The sequence below is a fragment of the Anolis sagrei genome, chromosome 2 (genome assembly GCF_037176765.1).
Source record: "Anolis sagrei isolate rAnoSag1 chromosome 2, rAnoSag1.mat, whole genome shotgun sequence".
Taxonomy (NCBI): Eukaryota; Metazoa; Chordata; class Lepidosauria; order Squamata; family Dactyloidae; genus Anolis; species Anolis sagrei.
Genome location: NC_090022.1, coordinates 23,505,991 through 23,525,705, shown reverse-complemented (window position 1 = coordinate 23,525,705; position 19,715 = coordinate 23,505,991). Strand labels below are relative to the sequence as shown.

The following is a 19,715-nucleotide window of genomic DNA, read 5'->3' as shown; positions in this document are numbered from 1 at the left end:
GACTTAAAAAGCACTGCTGCTGAAGCCTCTCCATCCAACTTTTCTATTTGGACTGAGCTACAGGGGACAGCAAGGACTAGCAAGATATTCAAACCCTCAGGGAGGTGAGTCCATCAGGTGTAGTAGGCCTATTATGAATGAAATGAAGCATCTATGCACTGTCACAAAAATTCCAAAATTCCTGTTCACCTATCTTGCTCACCTATCTTACAATCCCAGGATTTGAGCCTTCTCTGTAAATAATGAAAAGACAAACCCCAGGATTCTGTAGCATTGACCCATGGCAGTTAAATGAAACTGCCATGGGTCAATGCTACAATTCTGCAATTCAGATATGTCCAAAGTTTAATATTATTTCACAGTTTTATATAATTTGACTACATCAGTGGCTCCCAACCTTTCATCTCCCAATTGTTTTGGAGTTCAACTCCAAGAAATCCCAGCCAACTTACCAGCTTTCAGGAATTTTGGAGTCCAAAACATCTTGAGGACCAAATGTTGGGAACCACTGGACAACATGTATTGCCCAGTTTGTTTTATTTTATATTGTGTGTACCTCTCTCTCTCTTTCTCTTGTGTCTCTGTGTGTGTATCAGCACCTGTATTTTAGATTGCGTACACTGAGTGAGAATGGGAGAGGGCTTCCTTTGTATTTCTTGTTATCTCACTTGGAACTTTCTCCTTCCAGTGGCTGCAATGCTTGGTCTTGCATCTTCCATATCATGCTCCCTCTTCATCCTGTTTTCACTGGCATCAAATGCTGCCTCCAAAGATGACCTTGTGGTGAACACCAGCAGTGGCCCTGTCAAGGGCAACACTCTCACCGTTGGCTCTGGCTCTGTGCGAGCTTATCTTGGCATTCCCTATGCTGAGCCCCCCTTGGGGAAACTGCGATTCCAGAAACCTCTTCCACATCAGCCCTGGAGTCAAATCTTTGAGGCCACTGACTTTGGCAATGCCTGCTTTCAGCAACTTCTTCCGCAAACACCTGAGACAAAAATAGCGAATCCCAATAGGCCCCTATCAGAAGATTGTCTCTTTCTCAACATCTGGGTTCCCCATCTGCAACCCTCTGTACCAATTCCTATCCTTGTGTGGATACACGGAGGGGGCTTTGTTGGAGGTACAAGTTCCCTGGACGTGTACAATGGAGCTTCTTTAGCTGTAACAGAGAATATCATTGTGGCGTCCATGAATTACCGCCTGGGTTCTTTGGGTTTCATTTCCTTGCCACCAGCCATACCAGGAAACATGGGTCTGTGGGATCAACACCTGGCTCTATCCTGGATCAAGGAGAATGCAGCTGCCTTTGGTGGAGATCCAAATCGGGTGACAATTTTTGGTCATAGTGCTGGAGGAGCCTCTGTTGGCTTCCATCTCCTTTCACCCAAAAGTGAGCCCCTTTTTTCCCAAGCTGTGCTTCAGAGTGGAGTACCCAATGCCATCTGGGCTTGGATACATCCTGAGAAGGCCAAGAATAAATCCCTTGAAATTAGTCAGCTCCTGGGATGTGGAGAAGGCAATGAAAATGAAATTGTGAGTTGCCTTCAGAAAAAAGATGCAATGGAATTTCCTCAGCACGAAGCATCTCTGTCCCAGAAAAATGATTTTATTTTTGATTTCATCTTTGTACCAACAACAGATGGGGAATTTTTGACTGATGATCCTCAGAGACTTTTAGACTCTCAGCATGTGCAGATCAAACCAATTCTCACTGGTGTCACCTCAGATGAAGGAGCTTTCTTGGTGGATTTTCTTTCTCTTGCAAACAATCGCAGCGAAATCACTCAGGAACAATTTATGAAAGTACTAAGAATGACAGTGCGAAATGCAACTGAAGAAGAAATTCAGATTGTGGCCCAGAAGTACAGTGGAGAGAGTCATGGCCCAGCAAAGTACCGTTCAGCCTTTGTGCAATCTTCAAGTGATTATTTCTTTGTGTGTCCTGCAGCCGAATTTGCTGGCCAGATCAGAAAAGCTGGGAGTCCTGTGTATGTTTACCTTTTTGCACATCATACCTCTGGCGCTATCTGGCCTGAGTGGGCCGGGGCGCCTCATGGAGCTGAACTCATTTATCTGTTAGGAAACTTTAAGGCAGCATTCGAGGCCAACAAAACACACACAGAAGCGGAGTCAGTGCTCAGCCGTAGGATAATGCGATATTGGGCAGAGTTCGCCAGAACTGGGTAAGACATTTTTTTCTCATTCTCCTCTGCTTTATTCAAGAAATCAGTTCTATCAGAGAAACAGAATGCATATTATTTTCTTCTCTCATATTATTTTCTTCATTACATATCCTAAAAATATCTCTCTGCCTTCCTTTCTCTTATTCACACACATGAACATCTCTGTGCCTTACTTTGTCTCTTTCTTTCTCTAATTCATGTGCATCTCTCTCATCTTTCCCCCATCTCTTATATACTTGGGGTCAAGAAAACATTTCTCTGAAGGACTGCTCAATATCGTCTTAAATCATATTTCAAAATGTTTTTGATTCATGCTTTGACTCCAGAGAGTCACAGGTAGAAGAAATTTGGGCAGCCAAAACTCTCAGCTTTTGTTAACTGTTGTGCAAAAGGAAGCAGAAAACAATGTCAGACTTTGTGTGACAGGTTGTGTAACTTAGTGTGTGATGAGAACCAAATAAAGTAGATTCTATCCATTTTGGCACAATGTCATGTACATTGAGAAAAGGGGAGAAAGGAGGAAGAGGAACAAGATAGATCTAAAGATAGGATCAAAAAATACAGTTAAAAAACTTTGCATTACTTGGAGTATGTCATGTTACTTAACAATATCTCACTGACTCTTAGGACCTCATCACATTGAGGCCCCCAATATGGGTGATGGTGGGGCAATTTACCAGGCAGTGTGGGGAATCCATCAGGCAGCATGGGAGACTGACGGCCCATGATCCGCATGGCCAGCATTGCCACCTTCCCCATCACATGGGGGAAAGTGTGGATGACCGGCTTCTCACCATGCTGGCCCTGTTTCAGGCTATGAGAACATGAATAGCCACCTGGGTTCTTAGGGCTCCATACTAGGACTCTTCCAGGATGAAGCCTGAAAGGACATGGTGGTTGGGGTGAGAATGAAAAACAGGAAGAAAAAGAGTAAAAAACAAGAGGGAAACACTGGGTGAAGAAGAGGGAAACTGGGACTTTTTAAAAGTATCTGAAAAAGTGAGATGGACAAAGTGTAATCGGGACAGTCCCTGTCAAATTAGGGAAAACATAAATAGAATTTTGTGGGAAAATGCCAAAGCATAGTCTTTTCTACTACTCTTTTGTCACAGCAGCTAACCAGACTAAATTGGTTTTGAGAGAAAAAAAAATAGCTAAACCCCCTTTTTCTGCACCTTTTTTTCTATACACATTCCTAGTTCAAACCTAAAGGAACCTCCAAACTTTGCAATGCCTTCTACCATTTTTTCCAGAGTTTACATGCAACATCACAGCCTGCTGGTTATAAACATATTGTTTTCTCCTCAATAGGAATCCCACAGGATCAGAGAAGAAAGAAGTGGAGTGGCCGCCTTATAATGCTGCACAGGAGAACTTCCTCCGTCTTAGCACTGAGCCAGCTCAGGTGATGCCGGTATCGCCTGCTCGACACTGTGGTCTTTTTAAACCACATGCTACAAACCAAAATGAGGCCAGCTCCATCGTATGATGCACGTCTCTGTGGGCCATGATGTTTCTAATAAGATTAATTGTGTTGGATTAGTTATCTTTATATTATGGTCTTTCAAAAACAATGGACTTTGTGCTAATTGACTCAAAGTTACAATCTGTATTCATATTGGTCTGATCTGCGTTCATTGTTGTCATGTTTAACAGCTGTGATTGCTGCATGAAGTATGGAAGAAACTAATAAAGCTATATTGTAGAAAACCTGTCTTTGTTGCTTTGCTGGCAGCTTTGTAACCAGAAAAAAAATCGGGGTGGATTTGAATTTTTTAAAGCAAATAATGAAGAGTAGTTCCATAACACAAAATAATTTAAACAGTATGGCTCATTCTATATTTTATATTGACTTAATTAAATCAATCTAATTTTTCTCATAGACTTAGCAGCATGGAGATTTGGTTATGAGCAAACTAGGGTTTTTTTAAACCTGAAAAATGGGGTGGGTGGGGGTGGATTTGAACCCCTAACCACCCCCACCCCACCCCCCTGACTACAGCCCTGTTTGCTGGTATCGGTCTCTCTTCTGCTGGCATGGGGGAATTTGGAATTGTGAATGTCCTTGGTTGTGAAAAGCTCTCAAACTCCTATAAATGCTTCTACATGTTTTCATTGTGGCATGTCGGTTTTTGAGAGTGTAGACTCTGTTGGTATCCACTTTGGCTAAAATGAATAAAGCCTTTGTTCTTTTGCCTTCAACCTTTGCTGTGTCTCATTCTGTTGCAGAATTCTGTGGCTTGTACTTAGGGAGGTGCTTTTAAAATTCTCTGCCAGAAATGTCCTGGGCCCCACTAAATTATAAACTCAGAATTCTGCAGGAGGCAGGATTGAAAGTGGGGTGTACACTCTATCCCTACTCATCAAAGTGTGGTGAGATAATCTTGACACCATCCTATTCAAATTTTACATGTAGAATGATGCTAGAAAAGTGCACACACAGCCAGGACAGACAGAGACCTCTATATTAAGATGTGCCCCTTTTTGGATCTTCTCCGTGCTGTGATTCAACCTTTTCTTCCTCCTGCACCTCCTACCTTTAAGGTGAAAAGGATATGAGCCCTGGGACACTTCTTGTCCACCATGGCAAGCACCACATAAGGTCCTCTCTCCTTAGCCTGACACAAGAGTTAAAAACAAAAACAAAAGCCCAGTTTGAGGCTCTGGAGGTTGAGGAACGACTGAGGTGATGAGCTCTGTGGGACTAGGAGCAACTGAACTGACGAGCTCACCTAAGCCCAGTTGTACTCATCCCCTGATGGACCTGGAATCCGTCAGACTGTGCCAATCCCTGCTAGTAGCGTGGAACTTGGGAGGCTTCTCTTCTGTTTTGTGGGATACTCTTGGGAGAAATGACCAGCAGCTCTGCAGAACCAGCATATGTTCAGACACTGCCGATGTGCCTTCTCCGTCACATCAATCTTGGTTGTGCAGTTTCTTAATCAAGAAAAAAAATGCACATCAATCTTGGGCTGAACATAGATTCCTCTGTGTCCACTACAGGTGGTTGGACTGCCCACTCCGCAGCTCCCTTCCACAGCTGATGCCGATTTAAGATCACGCCATCCAGCCAAAGGCATATAGTGGTCAGCTCTTCCAAAGAGGTCATGGTTGGTACCTGGGCAAGCTCCTCCTGCAGCTCCAAATTTAGACTATAACAAATTGACTCAGAATAATTACAATTCAATTGCTGAGTCAACACCAAGAAATCAACAATAAAGCAGATGTGTGCTGAAGCAGTCCACAGAGGGGGGAGGGAAGGAAATCCTTTGTTTTTCGCGAGTGCAAAGATATACAGTGATACGAAAATGCACATTTCCCAGATGGAATCAGGATAAAAGGGGATCTTTAGGCCTGTGTTTTTCGTCAGTTGCAGTGAATCAGCGTAGATTTACAGGTAGTATCATGTAGCCCCCCCCCCCTTTTTAACCCGGTGGGCCCTGAGTCTTGTTTTTATGCGGTTCAGGGATACTCTGGCTGAACGGTGGGAAAGGTTCATTAACCACTGAACTACCTTGTACGACCTCTCACACAATGTCCCCTTACTCTGCAATGTCCTCTTACCCAACCTTCAGCAGAGCAGGCTGAAACCAAATGGTCATTGCCCTTTGTAATCATACATGTAGGAGCTGCCTTCTCTCTGGGTGTTATTTGGAAGCCTTAAAAAGCCCTGCTGCCAAAGCCTCTCTATCCAACATTTCTATTTGGACTGAGCTACAGGGGACAGCAAGGACTAACAAGATAATCAAACCCTCGGGGAGGTGAGTCCATCAGGTGTACAAAGGCATATCGCTACTTGCAGCGAGGCTGGGGCTTATCACGGTCTTCCAGATATGAAACTGGGGAGCAGTCTGCAGCAATCCTAGTCGGTATAAATAAGGGTGAAGAATGCTGTGAGCTGCAATTCGACACTCTGTAGGGAGCACGATTCTCATCCTGGCATCATATGGACTTCACAGTGCTGGTGCTAAAGGAATTGCACTGGCTGTCCAAAACTGGATACTTGGAGGAGCATCAATCTCTATGGGCTCATCTCCACTGCCTTATAATGGAATTTCAAACTGCATTATATGATAGTGTAGATGGGGCCGAGATATATATATATATATATATATATATATATATATATATATATATCCCGGTACTGGCATCTGCTGTAAAAGCTCTTCTCTGCACCCTCACAATGGGAGGAATATGTTATGCAGAGATGTGCGGGAGATGATATTCCAGATCTCAGGAGATGGCCACTCTACTGTAGTCCTCAAAACAAGGGGAAGGAAGCTTGGTCCGAAGGACATGTCTTGAAAAGAGTGAGTATCTCTCTGTGTATGTGTGTTTGCATGAAGGTGTGCATGTGTTTGGGGGAAGATACATGTGTATCACCTGTCTTGCTTGCCAACTGTTTTTGAATGCTTACTCTAGCGCTAGGATTGCCAGAGTGTAGTTTTAATGGCATGAATTTCAGTAGGCATTGCTACTTCCCAAACCAAACAAGCAACACTTGTAGGAATTCCTTCTACGTCAGGAAACCCTCCAGTCCACACTCAGATAATGTGGGATTTTGTGTCTTGATATTTTGGGATATAGGGCTGTGTGAAAGCCCTAAGATAATCCAGTTCCAATCAGATAATGTGGATTTTCTGTTTTGGTAGAAGGAGCCTGACTTTCCTTAATGTGGGGCTAAATCAGATTAACCCATTTTACCCTGTGATAAGGTCTGGAAGTCCTTGAAGATCATGAAGACAGCCAGGAGTGACTACATGGCTTGGGCTATTAAGCACAAGTTTATGGTCAATTTTCAATGGAAGGACCTAGAGATTCCTAGATAAAACTTATTAATAAAATCTGCAAATAATCAAATCTGTATGGAGGACTAAATGTAATATATTTCTTAATATTCTTTTATTATTATTATTATTATTAGTAGTAGTAGTAGTAGTAGAATATTTTAATCTTTAAAGAGGTCATCCTGGGATCTTGTGGCAGCTCTCATAAGTTTGCTAATTGAGATTTCAACACACTTTTGTGGATTGATTGAGGAAAACATTCTGCCCAACATTTCATAGTTGAAAATCAGGAGAGATGTGATCGAGCAATGTCAGTGTGGTCAAGATGGAAAATGTTACTAAGAAGGAACACACAAGCTAAGAGAGACCACAGCAGGTGTTTTTTGCCTGAACCTACTGGACAAAGGATTCCAGGTGACATCTGACTAAAGTAGAACAGATTCTTCTCCCACATAAAAATTTCATTACTTCTGAAATTACCAGAATTACATAAACATAAAACATCCACAGAGCATTTAGAAACAGTTCAAGCAACCAAAGAAAAAGGTCAGAAAAGGTTATGAAGAACATGCACACCCAGCAAATAATGAGTAATAGATGTGAACAGTTGTCAGTGTCTCGCACTCTGCAATCATAAACTTATGGAAAAGTTCATGGGGAGGAAGAATTCCCATTTGGAAGAGCAGTACTCTCGTTTTGCCCCTCATGTGGCATTTGATGTCCCTCCCTCTGTCCCTCTCTGCTTACTTTTGCTCCTTTCTTCCCTTCTGTGCATCCCTTCAATTTCTTCTTACGTCCTTATCCCATGCTTGTGTGTGTGTGTGTGCGCGCGTGCGTGTGTTGGGGGGGGGGGGGGATAGTGTCATGTAAATGTAGCATTTAGTCCCATAGCATTGCAAATCACTATATTCCGTTATTCATAACTTACAATATGTCATCTTAATTTGCTGCTTTTACTGTTACTAACCGCTTTCATCCTTATTCCACGCGTGAGTTGATTGTCCCCCCCTCCTTTTTTTAAAAAAAAATTGTTCTTACTTTCACATCACAAGAATTTGAATTCTCGCTGGTTCAAAATTTGCATTATTAAAGGCAAAGAAAAAATAGCGACCTGCTAAAATAGCGAAATTTCTTAGTTTTAAATATTAAAAAATTGAAAAGGATTGAGCAGCTGCATTATGGCAGAGCATCGGGGACTCACCGCTGGTAGGAGACCACCCACAGGTCCCTGTCATAGATTCGATTCAATCCAGGTGATTCTGGCAGCTTTTATCCCATGTGTTTTTGTACTTTTGAAATGAAATATTCTAGTTCCTGAGTCCAGAAGATGATCTCAGACCTTCTTCTATCCCTTCCCTTTTTTTGGACTGTTATGTTTGACTACTGAATTATGATGGGTGCAGAGACAGGACAACTCCCTGCGTCGTGGGATGGGCTCTGTCCCTTTTCACTGCCTCAATGGCTTAGAACTGTTTGAAAACCAGGGTGCTCACTGGAGGGAGGGCTATTAGAGGCAGAGATGAAGGACTTTGGCCACATAATGAGAAGACAGGAAAGCTTGGAGAAGATAATGCTGCTGAGGAAATTGGAAGGGAAAAGGAAGAGAGGCCGGCCAAGGGCAAGATGGATGGATGGTATCCTGAAGTGACTGGTTTGACTTTGAAGGAACTGGGGGTGGCCACAGCTGACAGCTCTGGCGTGGCCTGGTCCATGAGGTCGTGAACGGTCAGATGCGACTGAACAAATAAACAACAACAAAATAGAAGGAAGTCCTAGTATAGTTTTATTTTGTTGTTTATTTGTTCAGTTGCAGATTACAAAATGAAACGGGACTCCTTCAAAACATTTTGAAATGTAGTGGGAGCCATCCAAATCTATGAAAAAATTACTAATAAAATTTCAGTTGCGTTGCACACCTCTATGATATACAACAAAGTGTGTGTGTGTGTGTGTGTGTAATGGCCCCCTGGTGGTGCAGTGGCTTAAATCTCTGAGCTGCTGAACTTGCTGACTGAAGGGTTGGCAGTTTGAATCCAGGAACTGAGGTGAGCTCCCACTGTTAGCCCCAGCTTCTGTCAACCAGGTCGTTCAAAAACATGCAAATGTGAGTAGATCTATAGATACTGCTCTGCAGGAAGGTAATGATGCTCCATGCAGTCACGTTGGCCACATGACTTTGGAGGTGTCTTCGACTTAGAAATGGAGATGAGCACCACCCTCCAGAGTCAGACACAACTAGACTTAATGTCAGGGGAAACCTTTACCTTTACCATATATGTATATGTGTGTGTGTGTGTGTGTATATATATATGAATGAAATGAAACATCTATGCACTGTCACAAAATTTCCAACATTCCTGTTCACCTGTCTTGCAATCCCAGGATCTTGAGCCTCCTCTGTGAATAATGAAAAGACAAATCCCAGGATTCTGTAGCATTGACCCATGGCAATTAAATCAAACTGCATTATTCTGTGATTCAGATGTGTCCAAGGTTTAATATTATTTCACAGTTTTGATTATTTTGACTACATCAGTGGTTCCCAACCTTTCGTCCTCCAATTGTTTTGGAGTTCAACTCCAAGAAATCCCAGCAAGCTTACCAGCTATTAGGAACTGTGAAGTCCAAAACCCCTTGGGGACCAAATGTTGGGAACCACTGGACAACATGTATTGCCCAGGTTGTTTTATTTTATATTGAGTGTATCTCTCTCTCTCTCTCTCTCTCTCTCTCTCTCTCTCTCTCTCTGTGTGTGTGTGTGTGTATCAGCACCTATATTTTAGATTGCATGCATACACTGAGTAAAAATGGAAGAGGGCTTCCTTTGTATTTCTTGTTATCTCACTTGAACCTTTCTCCTTCCAGTGGCTGCAATGCTTGGTCTTGCCTCTTCCATATCATGCTCCTTCTTCATCCTGTTTTCACTGGCCTCCAATGCTGCCTCCAAAGATGACCTTGTGGTAGACACTAGCAGTGGTCCTATCAAGGGCAAAACTCTCACCATTGGCTCTGGCTCTGTGCGAGCTTATCTTGGCATTCCCTATGCTGAGCCCCCCTTGGGGAAACTGCGATTCCAGAAACCTCTTCCACATCAGCCCTGGAGTCAAAACTTTGAGGCCACTGACTTTGGCAATGCCTGTTTTCAGCAAACTCTTCCTCAAACACCTGAGACAAAAATAGGGAATCCCAATAGGCCCCTATCAGAAGATTGTCTCTTTCTTAACATCTGGGTTCCCCATCTGCAGCCCTCTGTACCAATTCCTATCCTTGTCTGGATACATGGAGGGGGCTTTATTGCAGGTACAAGTTCCCTGGACGTGTACAATGGAGCTTCTTTAGCTGTGACTGAGAATGTCATTGTGGCCTCCATGAATTACCGCCTGGGGTCTTTGGGTTTCCTTTCCATGCCACCAGCCATCCCAGGAAACATGGGTCTGTGGGATCAACACCTGGCCCTGACCTGGATCAAGGAGAATGCAGCTGCCTTTGGTGGAGATCCAAATCGGGTGACAATTTTTGGTCATAGTGCTGGAGGAGCCTCTGTTGGCTTCCATCTCCTTTCACCCAAAAGTGAGCCTCTTTTTTCCCAAGCTGTGCTTCAGAGTGGAGTACCCAATGCCATCTGGGCTTGGATACATCCCGAGAAGGCCAAGAATAAATCCCTTGAATTTAGTCAGCTCCTGGGATGTGGAGAAGGCAATGAAAATGAAATTGTAAGTTGCCTTCGGAAAAAAGATGCAATGGAATTTCCTCAACATGAAGTATCACTGCTTCATAAAAGTGATTTTATTTTGGATTTCATCTTTGTACCAACAACAGATGGGGACTTCTTGACTGATGATCCTCAGAGACTTTTAGACTCTCAGCATGTGCAGATGAAACCAATTCTCACTGGTGTCACCTCAGATGAAGGAGTTTTCTTGGTGGATTTTCTTTCTCTTGCAAGCAATCACAGCCAAATCACTCGGGAACAATTTATGAAAGTACTAAGAATGACAGTGCGAAATGCAACTGAAGAAGATATTCAAGCAGTGGCCCAGAAGTACAGTGGAGAGATTCATGGCCCAGCAAAGTACCGTTCAGTCTTTGTGCAATCTTCAAGTGATTATTTCTTTGTGTGTCCTACAGCCGAATTTGCAGCCCAGATCAGAAAAGCTGGGAGTCCTGTGTATGTTTACCTTTTTGCACATCACACCTCTGGCGCTATCTGGCCTGAGTGGGCTGGGGCGTCTCATGGAGCGGAACTCATTTATCTGTTAGGAAACTTTAAGGCAGCATTCGAGGCCAACAAAACACACACGGAAGCGGAGGCAGTGCTCAGCCGTAGGATAATGCGATATTGGGCAGAGTTCGCCAGAACTGGGTAAGGCATTTTTCTTTCTCATTCTCCTTTGCTTTATTCGAGAAATCAGTTCAATCTGAGAAGCAGAATGCATATTATTTTCTTCTCTCATATTATTCCCTTCATTACATATCCTAAAAAATGGTGCTTTATACCTTGTAAATAGGCACAACTAATGAATTTTTAAGTTACACGTTGAGCATCTGTTAGCTGAAATTCTGAATACTCCATCAGCCAAAATTGTCCTGAGATAGCCACACAATTGTTTTCTTTCTTTTTTTAAATAAATATATTTATTGATTTTTATATTGTACAACTGACATCACAAGACTGACAGACCTAAAAAAAAAAAGACTGACAGACCTGACAAACAACAAATAACAATTAACATCTACAACATTTACATACCGACCATCATATGACAATAACATACTAACATAACATGTAATATGACATTTACCCTCTAACTTCCAGGTACCTCAAATGAACATTAGTCTTCTTTCTTTTACAATTTTGTGTTAAAATAAAGGTTGTACACTAACCAACCCTGTCTTTGCCCGGAGGGCCCTTATTTTATTCCTATATTGGCATAATTTTTTATTTGTTCGTTTCTAGGTAATTTGTAAATTTCTTCCAATTTGTCTTGTTGGATATTGATCTATTTTGGGATACTTTCTGGGTTAGCAGATCCATGTTCATTATATCCATAGTTTTCTTGATCCAGGAGTTGATCGTTGGTGTCTCCTTACTTTTCCATTGACGCGCTATACAGATTCTTGCTGCAGTGGTGAGATAGAAAAAGATCTTATCATCGTTCTTATTTAAATTTAAGTCTGTCATTCCCAACAAAAAATACTCCGGTTTAAATTCAAATTGTATCTTGAGAATTTCTCAAGATCTTTTTATATATTTCGTACCAGAACTTTTGGACAGCTCTGCAGTCCCACCACATATTTATTTATTTATTATTTAAACTTATATGCCGCCACTCCCCTGGGGCTCGGAGCGGCTTACAAGAATAGCTAAAATCTAACAAAGTTTAAAAGCAATTTAAAACAATTTAAAAACAACAGTATCAAACATTAAAAGCCTGTCGGAACAGGTATGTCTTACATGCCCTGCGGAAAGCTGGTAAGTCCCGCAGGGCACGAACTTCAGGTGGCAGAGCATTCCAGACTGATGGCGCCACTGCTGTGAAGGCTCTGCGTCTGGTTGCCGTTAGACGCAAGGTCTTGACACTGGGGACTTCCAATAGATCTTGGTCCTCAGAGCGGAGGGATCTCTGGGGTTGGTAGGGGGTGAGACGATCCCTCAGATACATTGGCCCCAGACCATGCAAGGCCTTAAAGGTGAGTACCATCACTTTGAAAGTGATCCGGTGCTCAATTGGTAACCAATGCAGCTGTAGTAAGATTGGTGTTATGTGGCATCTCATCGGAATTCCCACAAGAAGCCGAGCAGCTGCGTTTTGTACCAACTTGAGCTTCCGAATCACCGACAGAGGGAGGCCAATGTAGAGGGCGTTACAGTAGTCCAGCCTTGAGATGACCGTGGCCTGGATCACCGTAGCTAGGTCGTCCATGGACAGGTAGGGGGCCAGCCGTCTAGCCTGCCGCAGGTGAAAGAAGGCGGTTTTGCTCACGGCGGAGACCTGGGCCTCCATTGTCAGCAGAGGGTCCAAAAGGACTCCCAGACTCTTTACCAATGATGACGGGCGTAACGCCTCGCCATCCAGGGTGGGCAGATGGATGTCCCCACTGCCCGGTCCACCCAGCCATAGGATCTCCGTCTTTGCTGGATTCACCCTCAACCTGCTGGCACGCAGCCATCCAGTAACGGCCTCGAGGCACTGATGGAAACAATCGGGTACAGAGTCCGGTCGGCCTTCCATCTTCAGCACCAGCTGAGTGTCATCAGCATACTGATAACACTCCAGCCCAAAACCTCGAACCAGCTGAGCAAGTGGTTGCATATAGATGTTAAACAACAGAGGGGAGAGAATGGCCCCCTGAGGAACCCCACAAGATAGAGGGTACCTCTCAGAGACCAGGCCTCCCCTCTCCACTCGCTGTCCACGGTTGTGAAGAAAGGAGGACAGCCAGTTTAAAGCTGTCCCCCTGATTCCAGCAACAGCAAGGCGGTGGGTCAAGAGATTGTGGTCGACTGTGTCAAATGCTGCTGTGAGATCCAATAGCACGAGCAGCGCTGACCCGCCCTGGTCAAGCTGGCATCGAAGGTGATCCGTGATGGAGACCAGCACAGTCTCTGTCCTGTGCCCTGCACGGAAGCCAGATTGGAAGGGATCTAGTCTGGCTGTGCTGTCTAGGAATTGCTGCAACTGCTCCGCTGCTGCCCTCTCAATCACCTTGCCCAGGAATGAGAGATTTGAAACTGGACGGTAACTGGAGGGAACCGAGGGATCTAAATCTGGTTTCTTCAGCAAAGGAGAGACCACCGCCTCTTTTAAACCCTCTGGAAAGACTCCTTGCTCAAGGGAGCTGTTTATGATCTTCAACAGAGAGTCACGTAATCCCTCCAAGCAGGATTTCACCAACCAAGAGGGACACGGATCGAGGGAGCAAGTGGTCGGTCTAGCTGCAGCTATGAGCCTATCGACAGCCCCTGCATCCAGCGGGATGAACCGGTCGAGGATGGGCCCAGCAAGTGGCCACGGGGCCTCAAGTTCTCTCACTGTATTAATTGTGGCAGGGAGGTCCCGGCGAAGTAGCGAGATCTTGTCTGCAAAATAGCTCTGAAAAACCTCGGCTGGAGGGGCCTGATTACCACTTTTTGGGACGGTAGGAACCGTCTTTAGAGATCGAATTATTTTGAACAATTTTGCCGGGCGTGAGCTAGCAGACGTTATCAAAGAAGCATAATATACTCGCTTTGCCTCAGTGATAGCATGCTCATAGGATTCCCTGAATGCCTCATAAGCTGATCTCGATGCTCTGTCACGGAGTTCTCGCCACACGCCCTCCAGCTGTCTCTTTTCCCGCTTCATCAGTCGAAGTTCCTCGGTGAACCAAGGAGACCGATTTCGGCGGAGTCTGAGAGGGTGTCTAGGGGCGATCTCGTCGAGTGCATTGGATAGCCTGATGTTCCATGTGTCCACCTGCACATCGATCGAGTCGCTGGCAGGCTCCAGATCCCTCAGAGCATTCCGGAACCTACTGGGTTCCATAAGTCTCCTTGGGCAAGCCCAAATTGGCTCGGCGCCCTGGCAGCGTGGGTAGGCATGCTCCAACCGGACTCTCAGGGCGCAGTGATCCGACCATGGAACCTCTATTGTGGAGGCTTGGGTCACTTGAATTCCTGCGCTGAAAATCAAATCTAACGTGTGCCCCGCCCGATGCGTGGGCCCAGTAGTACAGAGGGAGAGTCCTAGTGTCTCCATGGTAGACACTAGGTCCACAGCCGCTAATGAACAAGAGTCAGCATCAGCGTGGATATTGAAATGTCCAAATGGTCTCACCCTTTTCTCACACCTCCAACATTTCTTGTTTGTTTTCCCCTTACTATATTTGGCGAGCTTCTCTGGTGTGTGGTAGAACATTTTGTACCAATTCTCTCTTATCTCCGTCACGTAGATGTTTTTCAATTTCTTTGACCAAACCTCCTCCCATTTTGCCATGGGTATCGTACGACCTACTATTTTTGCCCATTTTACCATCACTCCTTTTACTTGTTCTTCCTCTGTTTCCCAGATTAATAGTTGCTGGTATATTTTTCTTATTACTTTGTAATCGGTTTTTAAGATCTTATCCCACAAGTTTTCTTTTGTCTCAAATCCCTTTATTCTGTCTATTTTATAGTTTTCATTTATTTGCCAGTATTGAAACCAGTTTATCTTTGGTTCGATTAGTCTAATCTCATCCAGTGTTTTCAGTTTTGTAGTCTGATTGCTTACGTTAAGTATCTACTTGTAAGTTAGCCAGTTGTAGTTTGCCATCTCCCTTCTTTGGTCTGCCTCGTTTGGTGAGAACCACATTGGGGTCTTGTTATACCATCTTCTTCTATATTTATTCCAAGTTTTTATCAGTGCCGCTCTTATAATATGGCTATTAAAGTTTTTCTCCACTTTGATCTTTTCTTTCCAGAGGTAGCTGTGCCAGCCTCTTCGTAAGTCTTCTCCCTCCAGTGCTAATATTCTTTTGTTGTTTAATGCTGCCCAGTCCTTGACCCATGCCAGCACTGCTGCATCATAATAGAGCTGGATATTTGGTAGTCCAAGTCCTCCTCTCTTTCGATCATCACATAAATTTGTGAACTTTATTCTCGCCTTTTTGTTTTGCCAAATAAATTTATTTATTTCCTTTTGCCAATTTGTTATTGTCTTTTTTGCTGTTAGTATGGGGATCATCTGAAATAGGAATAATACCTCAGGAAGAATACTCATCTTAGCCACAGCTATTCTACCCAGCAGTGATAGGTCCAGATTTTGCCACTGCCTCATCTTTTCCTTTATTTTTCTCCATTTGATATCATAGTTGTTTTTTAGTAATTGGGCGTTGTTGGTAGTGATCTGGATTCCTAAATATTTTACTTTTGTTACTATTTCTATACCTGACTTTTCTTGTAGTTCTTCCTTTTTCTTTTTGCTCATATTCTTGGTGAGAAACTTCATTTTTTTCTTATTGATTTTCAGCCCTGCCACCTCTCCAAACACCTCGATTTCTCTGCACCATTGGTCCCATTGTTCTAGTGGGTCCTCCATTATACAGACTACATCATCTGCAAATGCGGCTGTTTTGAAACTAAAAGATTTAACCTTTAGCCCCTTTATCTCTCTGTTGTTCCTAATAATCTCTAATAGAAGTTCAAGGATCAAGATGAAGATCAATGGAGAGAGGGGACAACCCTGCCTAGTACCCACACAATTGTTTTCTGATGGTTCTATGTACACAAATTTTGTTTCATGCTCAAAATTACAGTATTGAACATATTGTATACAATTATCTTCAAGCCCTGTATATAAATTCTATAGGTAGAATACATGCATTTAGGGTTTAGACTTGGATCCCATCTCCAAAATCTCTCATTATGTATACATTTGCAAAAACAGGAATTCCAAAATCTGAAAAAAAGTATTAAATTGATAGACTTCTTGACCAATCAATTCAGCTAAGAATCCTTGAGTTGTATTTTGTTTAACAGCTTTATGCTGTTTCCATCTGTTGCAGATAATCACGCATATTAATTATGAGGATAACTGCTATGCATTTCTGTAGTTCAGAGCTTCTTAAACTGTCCGTTTCAACTGCTTTCAGCCAACAAATTCTTACATGACCCTGTGTATACAAGCATATAAAATAGGTATAATAATCAGACATTTACTGATAACAAATTGGCATTTGGAAGCCTTACTAAAAGGCTTGTACAGTGTCACTGTAAGTTCTTTGGACTGTATGGCCATGTTCCAAAATTTGGGACATTTGGGATCAGGACCCACAGTTTAAGAAGCTGTGCTTCCCCTTCCCTGTTTTCCCTTCTCTTTCTCATGCATGTCTCTTTTTTGCTTTCCTCTCTCTTGTCTCACTCTGGTTTTCCTTCTCTCCCTCACATTATCTCTCTGTCTTCCTTTCTCTTATTCACACACATGCACATCTCTGTGCCTTACTTTGTCTCTTGCTTTCTCTAATTCATGTGCATCTTTCTCATCTTTCCCCCATCTCTTATATACTTGGGGTCAAGAAAACATTTCTCTGAAGGACTGCTCAATACTGTCTTAAATCATATTTCAAAATGTTTTTGATTCATTCTTTGACTCCAGAGAGTCACAGGTAGAAAAAAATTGGGCAGCCAAAACTCTCAGCTTTTGTTAACTATTGTGCAAAAGGAAGCAGAAAACAATGTCAGACTTTGTGTGACAGGTTGTGTAACCCAGTGTGTGGTCAGAACCAAATAAAGTAGATTCTATCCATTTTAGCACAATGTCACGTACATTGAGAAAAGGGGAGAAAGGAGGAAGAGGAACAAGATAGATCTAAAGATAGGATCAAAAATACAGTTACAAAACATTGCATTACTTGGAGTATGTCATGTTACCTAACAATATCTCACTGACTCTTAGGACCTCATCACATTGAGGCCTCTAACATGGGCGATGGTGCAGGAATTTACTGGGCAGTGTGGGGAATCCATCAGGCAGCATGGGAGACTGTCGTCCCATGATTAATTGCATTGCCAGCATCGCTGCCTTCCCCATCACATGGGGGAAAGTGTGGATGGCCAGCTTCTCACCATGCTGGCCCTGTTTCAGGCTATGAGAACATGAGTAGCCACCTGTGTTCTTAGGGCTCCATACTAGGACTCTTCCAGGATAAAGCCTTGCCATAAGTAGCCCTGCATAGTGTGAAGGGCTCAACTGGGCCCCATCCTGGCTTCATTTGGACATGTCCTGGGATGGAGCATGAGGTCATTGTGATGAGGTTGTAAGACCCCCTAGACAGAATCCAAGATATTGTGTGGTGTTGTCTTCTTCTCTGGATGGCAGATTGGGGTTGGATTAGGTGTCAGTTTTTGTGTCTTCCATCACTTTGATACTGTAATCCAACTGATTCACTTTAATGACTGGAAGACTGGGCTAGCTCCTCATTTGGGCATTGATCAAATTCTCTCATGACCCATGTTCTGACTTGCATTTGGAGCAAATAGGTTGCATTATATGCAATTGAGGCAACTGTATTTGAAGATTTAAGATGTGGTAACTCTGACAGGAGGAAAAGCAGTCCTGGTTCCAAACAAAGGTGAAGAGAGTAGAGAAAAGAGCTGAAAGGACATGGTGGTTGGGGTGAGAATGAAAAATTCGCCAGGAAGAAAAAGAGTAAAAAAACAAGAGGGAAACAGTGGATGAAGAAGAGGGAAACTGGGACTTTTTAAAAGTATCTGAAAAAGTGAGATGGACAAAGTGTAATCGGGACAGCCCCTGTCAAATTAGGGGAAACATAAATAGGATTTTGCAGGAAAATGCCAAAGCATAGTCTTTTCTACTACTCTTTTGTCACAGCAGCTAACCAGACTGCATTAGTTTTGAGAGAAAAATATAGCTAGATCGTTTTTTTTCTGCACCCTTTTTTCTATTCACATTCCTTGAACAACCAAGATTGATGTGAACCTAAAAGAACCTCCAAACTTTGTAATGTCTTCTACCATTTTTTCCAGAGTTTACATGCAACATTACAGCTTGCTACTTTTTGAGGAAATAGGTTGTATTATATGCAATTGAGGCAACTGTTATTTGAAGATTTAAGATGTGGTAACTCTGGCAGCAGGAAAAGTAGTCCTGGTTCCAAACAGGTGAACAGAATAGAGAAGAGAGCTGAAAGTACATGGTGGTTGGGGTGAGAATGAAAAACTCACCAGGAAGAAAAAGAGTAAAAAACAAGAGGAAAATAGTGGATGAAGAAGAGGGAAACTGGGACTTTTAAAAATATTTGAAAAGGTGAGATGGACAAAGTGTAATCGGGACAGTCCCTGTCAAATTAGGGAATACATAAATAGGATTTTGCTGGATCATGCCAATCATAGAATCATAGAATCATAGAGTTGGAAGAAAACTCATGGGCCATCCAGTCCAACCCCCTGCCAAGAAGCAGGAATATTGCATTCAAAGCATCCCTGACAGATGGCCATCCAGCCTCTATTTAAAAGCCTCCAAAGAAGGAGCCTCCACCACACTTTGGGGCAGAGAGTTCCACTGCTGAACAGCTCTCACAGTCAGGAAGTTCTTCTTAATGTTCAGATAAGCATAGTCTTTTCTACTACTCTTTTGTCACAGCAGCTAACCAGACTGCATTGGTTTTGAGAGGGAAAAAAATAGCTAGACCCCCTTTTTCTGCACCCTTTTTTCTATACACATTCCTAGTTCAAACCTAAAAGAACCTCCAAACTTTGCAATGTCTTCTACCATTTTTCCAGAGTTTACATGCAACATTACAGCCTGCTGGTTATAAACATATTGTTTTCTCCTCAATAGGAATCCCACAGGATCAGAGAAGAAAGAAGTGGAGTGGCCGCCTTATAACGCTGCACAGCAGAACTTCTTCCATCTTAGCACTGAGCCAGCTCATGTGATGCCGGTATCGCCTGCTCGACACTGTGGTCTTTTTAAACCACATGCTACAAACCAAAATGAGGCCAGCTCCTTCATATGATGCACGTCTCTGTGGGCCATGATGCTGATGTTTCTAATAAGATTATAAGATTAATATTATGGTCTTTCAAAAACAATTGACTTTGTGCTAATTGACTCAAAGTTACAATCTGTATTCATATTGGTCTGATCTGTGTTCATTGTTGTCATGTTTTACAGCTGTGATTGCTGCATGAAGTATGGAAGAAACTTTAATAAAGCTTTATTGGAGAAAACCTGTCTTTGTTGCTTTGCTGGTAGCTTTG

The 19,715-nt window shown here is 43.0% G+C and overlaps 2 protein-coding genes across 4 annotated transcripts; both read left to right on the top strand.

Moving 5' to 3' along the window:
* Window positions 1-20: 20 nt before the first annotated feature.
* On the top strand, window positions 21-4,388 carry LOC132765143 (acetylcholinesterase-like). Of its 2 annotated transcripts, XM_060759337.2 has the most exons (3): window positions 21-104; window positions 689-2,186; window positions 3,498-4,388. In XM_060759337.2, the coding sequence occupies exons 2-3, from the start codon at window positions 697-699 to the stop codon at window positions 3,673-3,675; spliced, it is 1,668 nt and encodes a 555-aa protein (XP_060615320.2). In that variant the 5' UTR covers window positions 21-104; window positions 689-696; the 3' UTR covers window positions 3,676-4,388. The 2 variants fall into 2 exon arrangements, with proteins under 2 accessions (XP_060615320.2, XP_067319459.1); XM_067463358.1 differs by lacking the exon at window positions 21-104 and having other exon boundaries at window positions 631-2,186.
* LOC132765142 (cholinesterase-like) lies at window positions 30-19,685 on the top strand. Of its 2 annotated transcripts, none has more exons than XM_067463361.1 (3): window positions 30-104; window positions 9,839-11,336; window positions 19,294-19,685. In XM_067463361.1, the coding sequence occupies exons 2-3, from the start codon at window positions 9,847-9,849 to the stop codon at window positions 19,469-19,471; spliced, it is 1,668 nt and encodes a 555-aa protein (XP_067319462.1). In that variant the 5' UTR covers window positions 30-104; window positions 9,839-9,846; the 3' UTR covers window positions 19,472-19,685. The 2 variants fall into 2 exon arrangements, with proteins under 2 accessions (XP_067319462.1, XP_067319461.1); XM_067463360.1 differs by lacking the exon at window positions 30-104 and adding an exon at window positions 5,830-5,947.
* The last annotated feature ends 30 nt before the right edge of the window (window positions 19,686-19,715 follow it).

What these genes read in the sequence shown, in the direction of transcription:
- LOC132765142 (XM_067463361.1), top strand. Translation starts at nt 9,847, where the DNA reads ATGCTTGGTCTTGCCTCTTCCATATCATGCTCCTTCTTCATCCTGTTT. An exon ending in GCAGAGTTCGCCAGAACTGG is followed by an intron (nt 11,337 to 19,293) that starts GTAAGGCATTTT and finishes TCTCCTCAATAG; the next exon opens with GAATCCCACAGGATCAGAGA.
- LOC132765143 (XM_067463358.1), top strand. Translation starts at nt 631, where the DNA reads ATGGGAGAGGGCTTCCTTTGTATTTCTTGTTATCTCACTTGGAACTTT. An exon ending in GCAGAGTTCGCCAGAACTGG is followed by an intron (nt 2,187 to 3,497) that starts GTAAGACATTTT and finishes TCTCCTCAATAG; the next exon opens with GAATCCCACAGGATCAGAGA.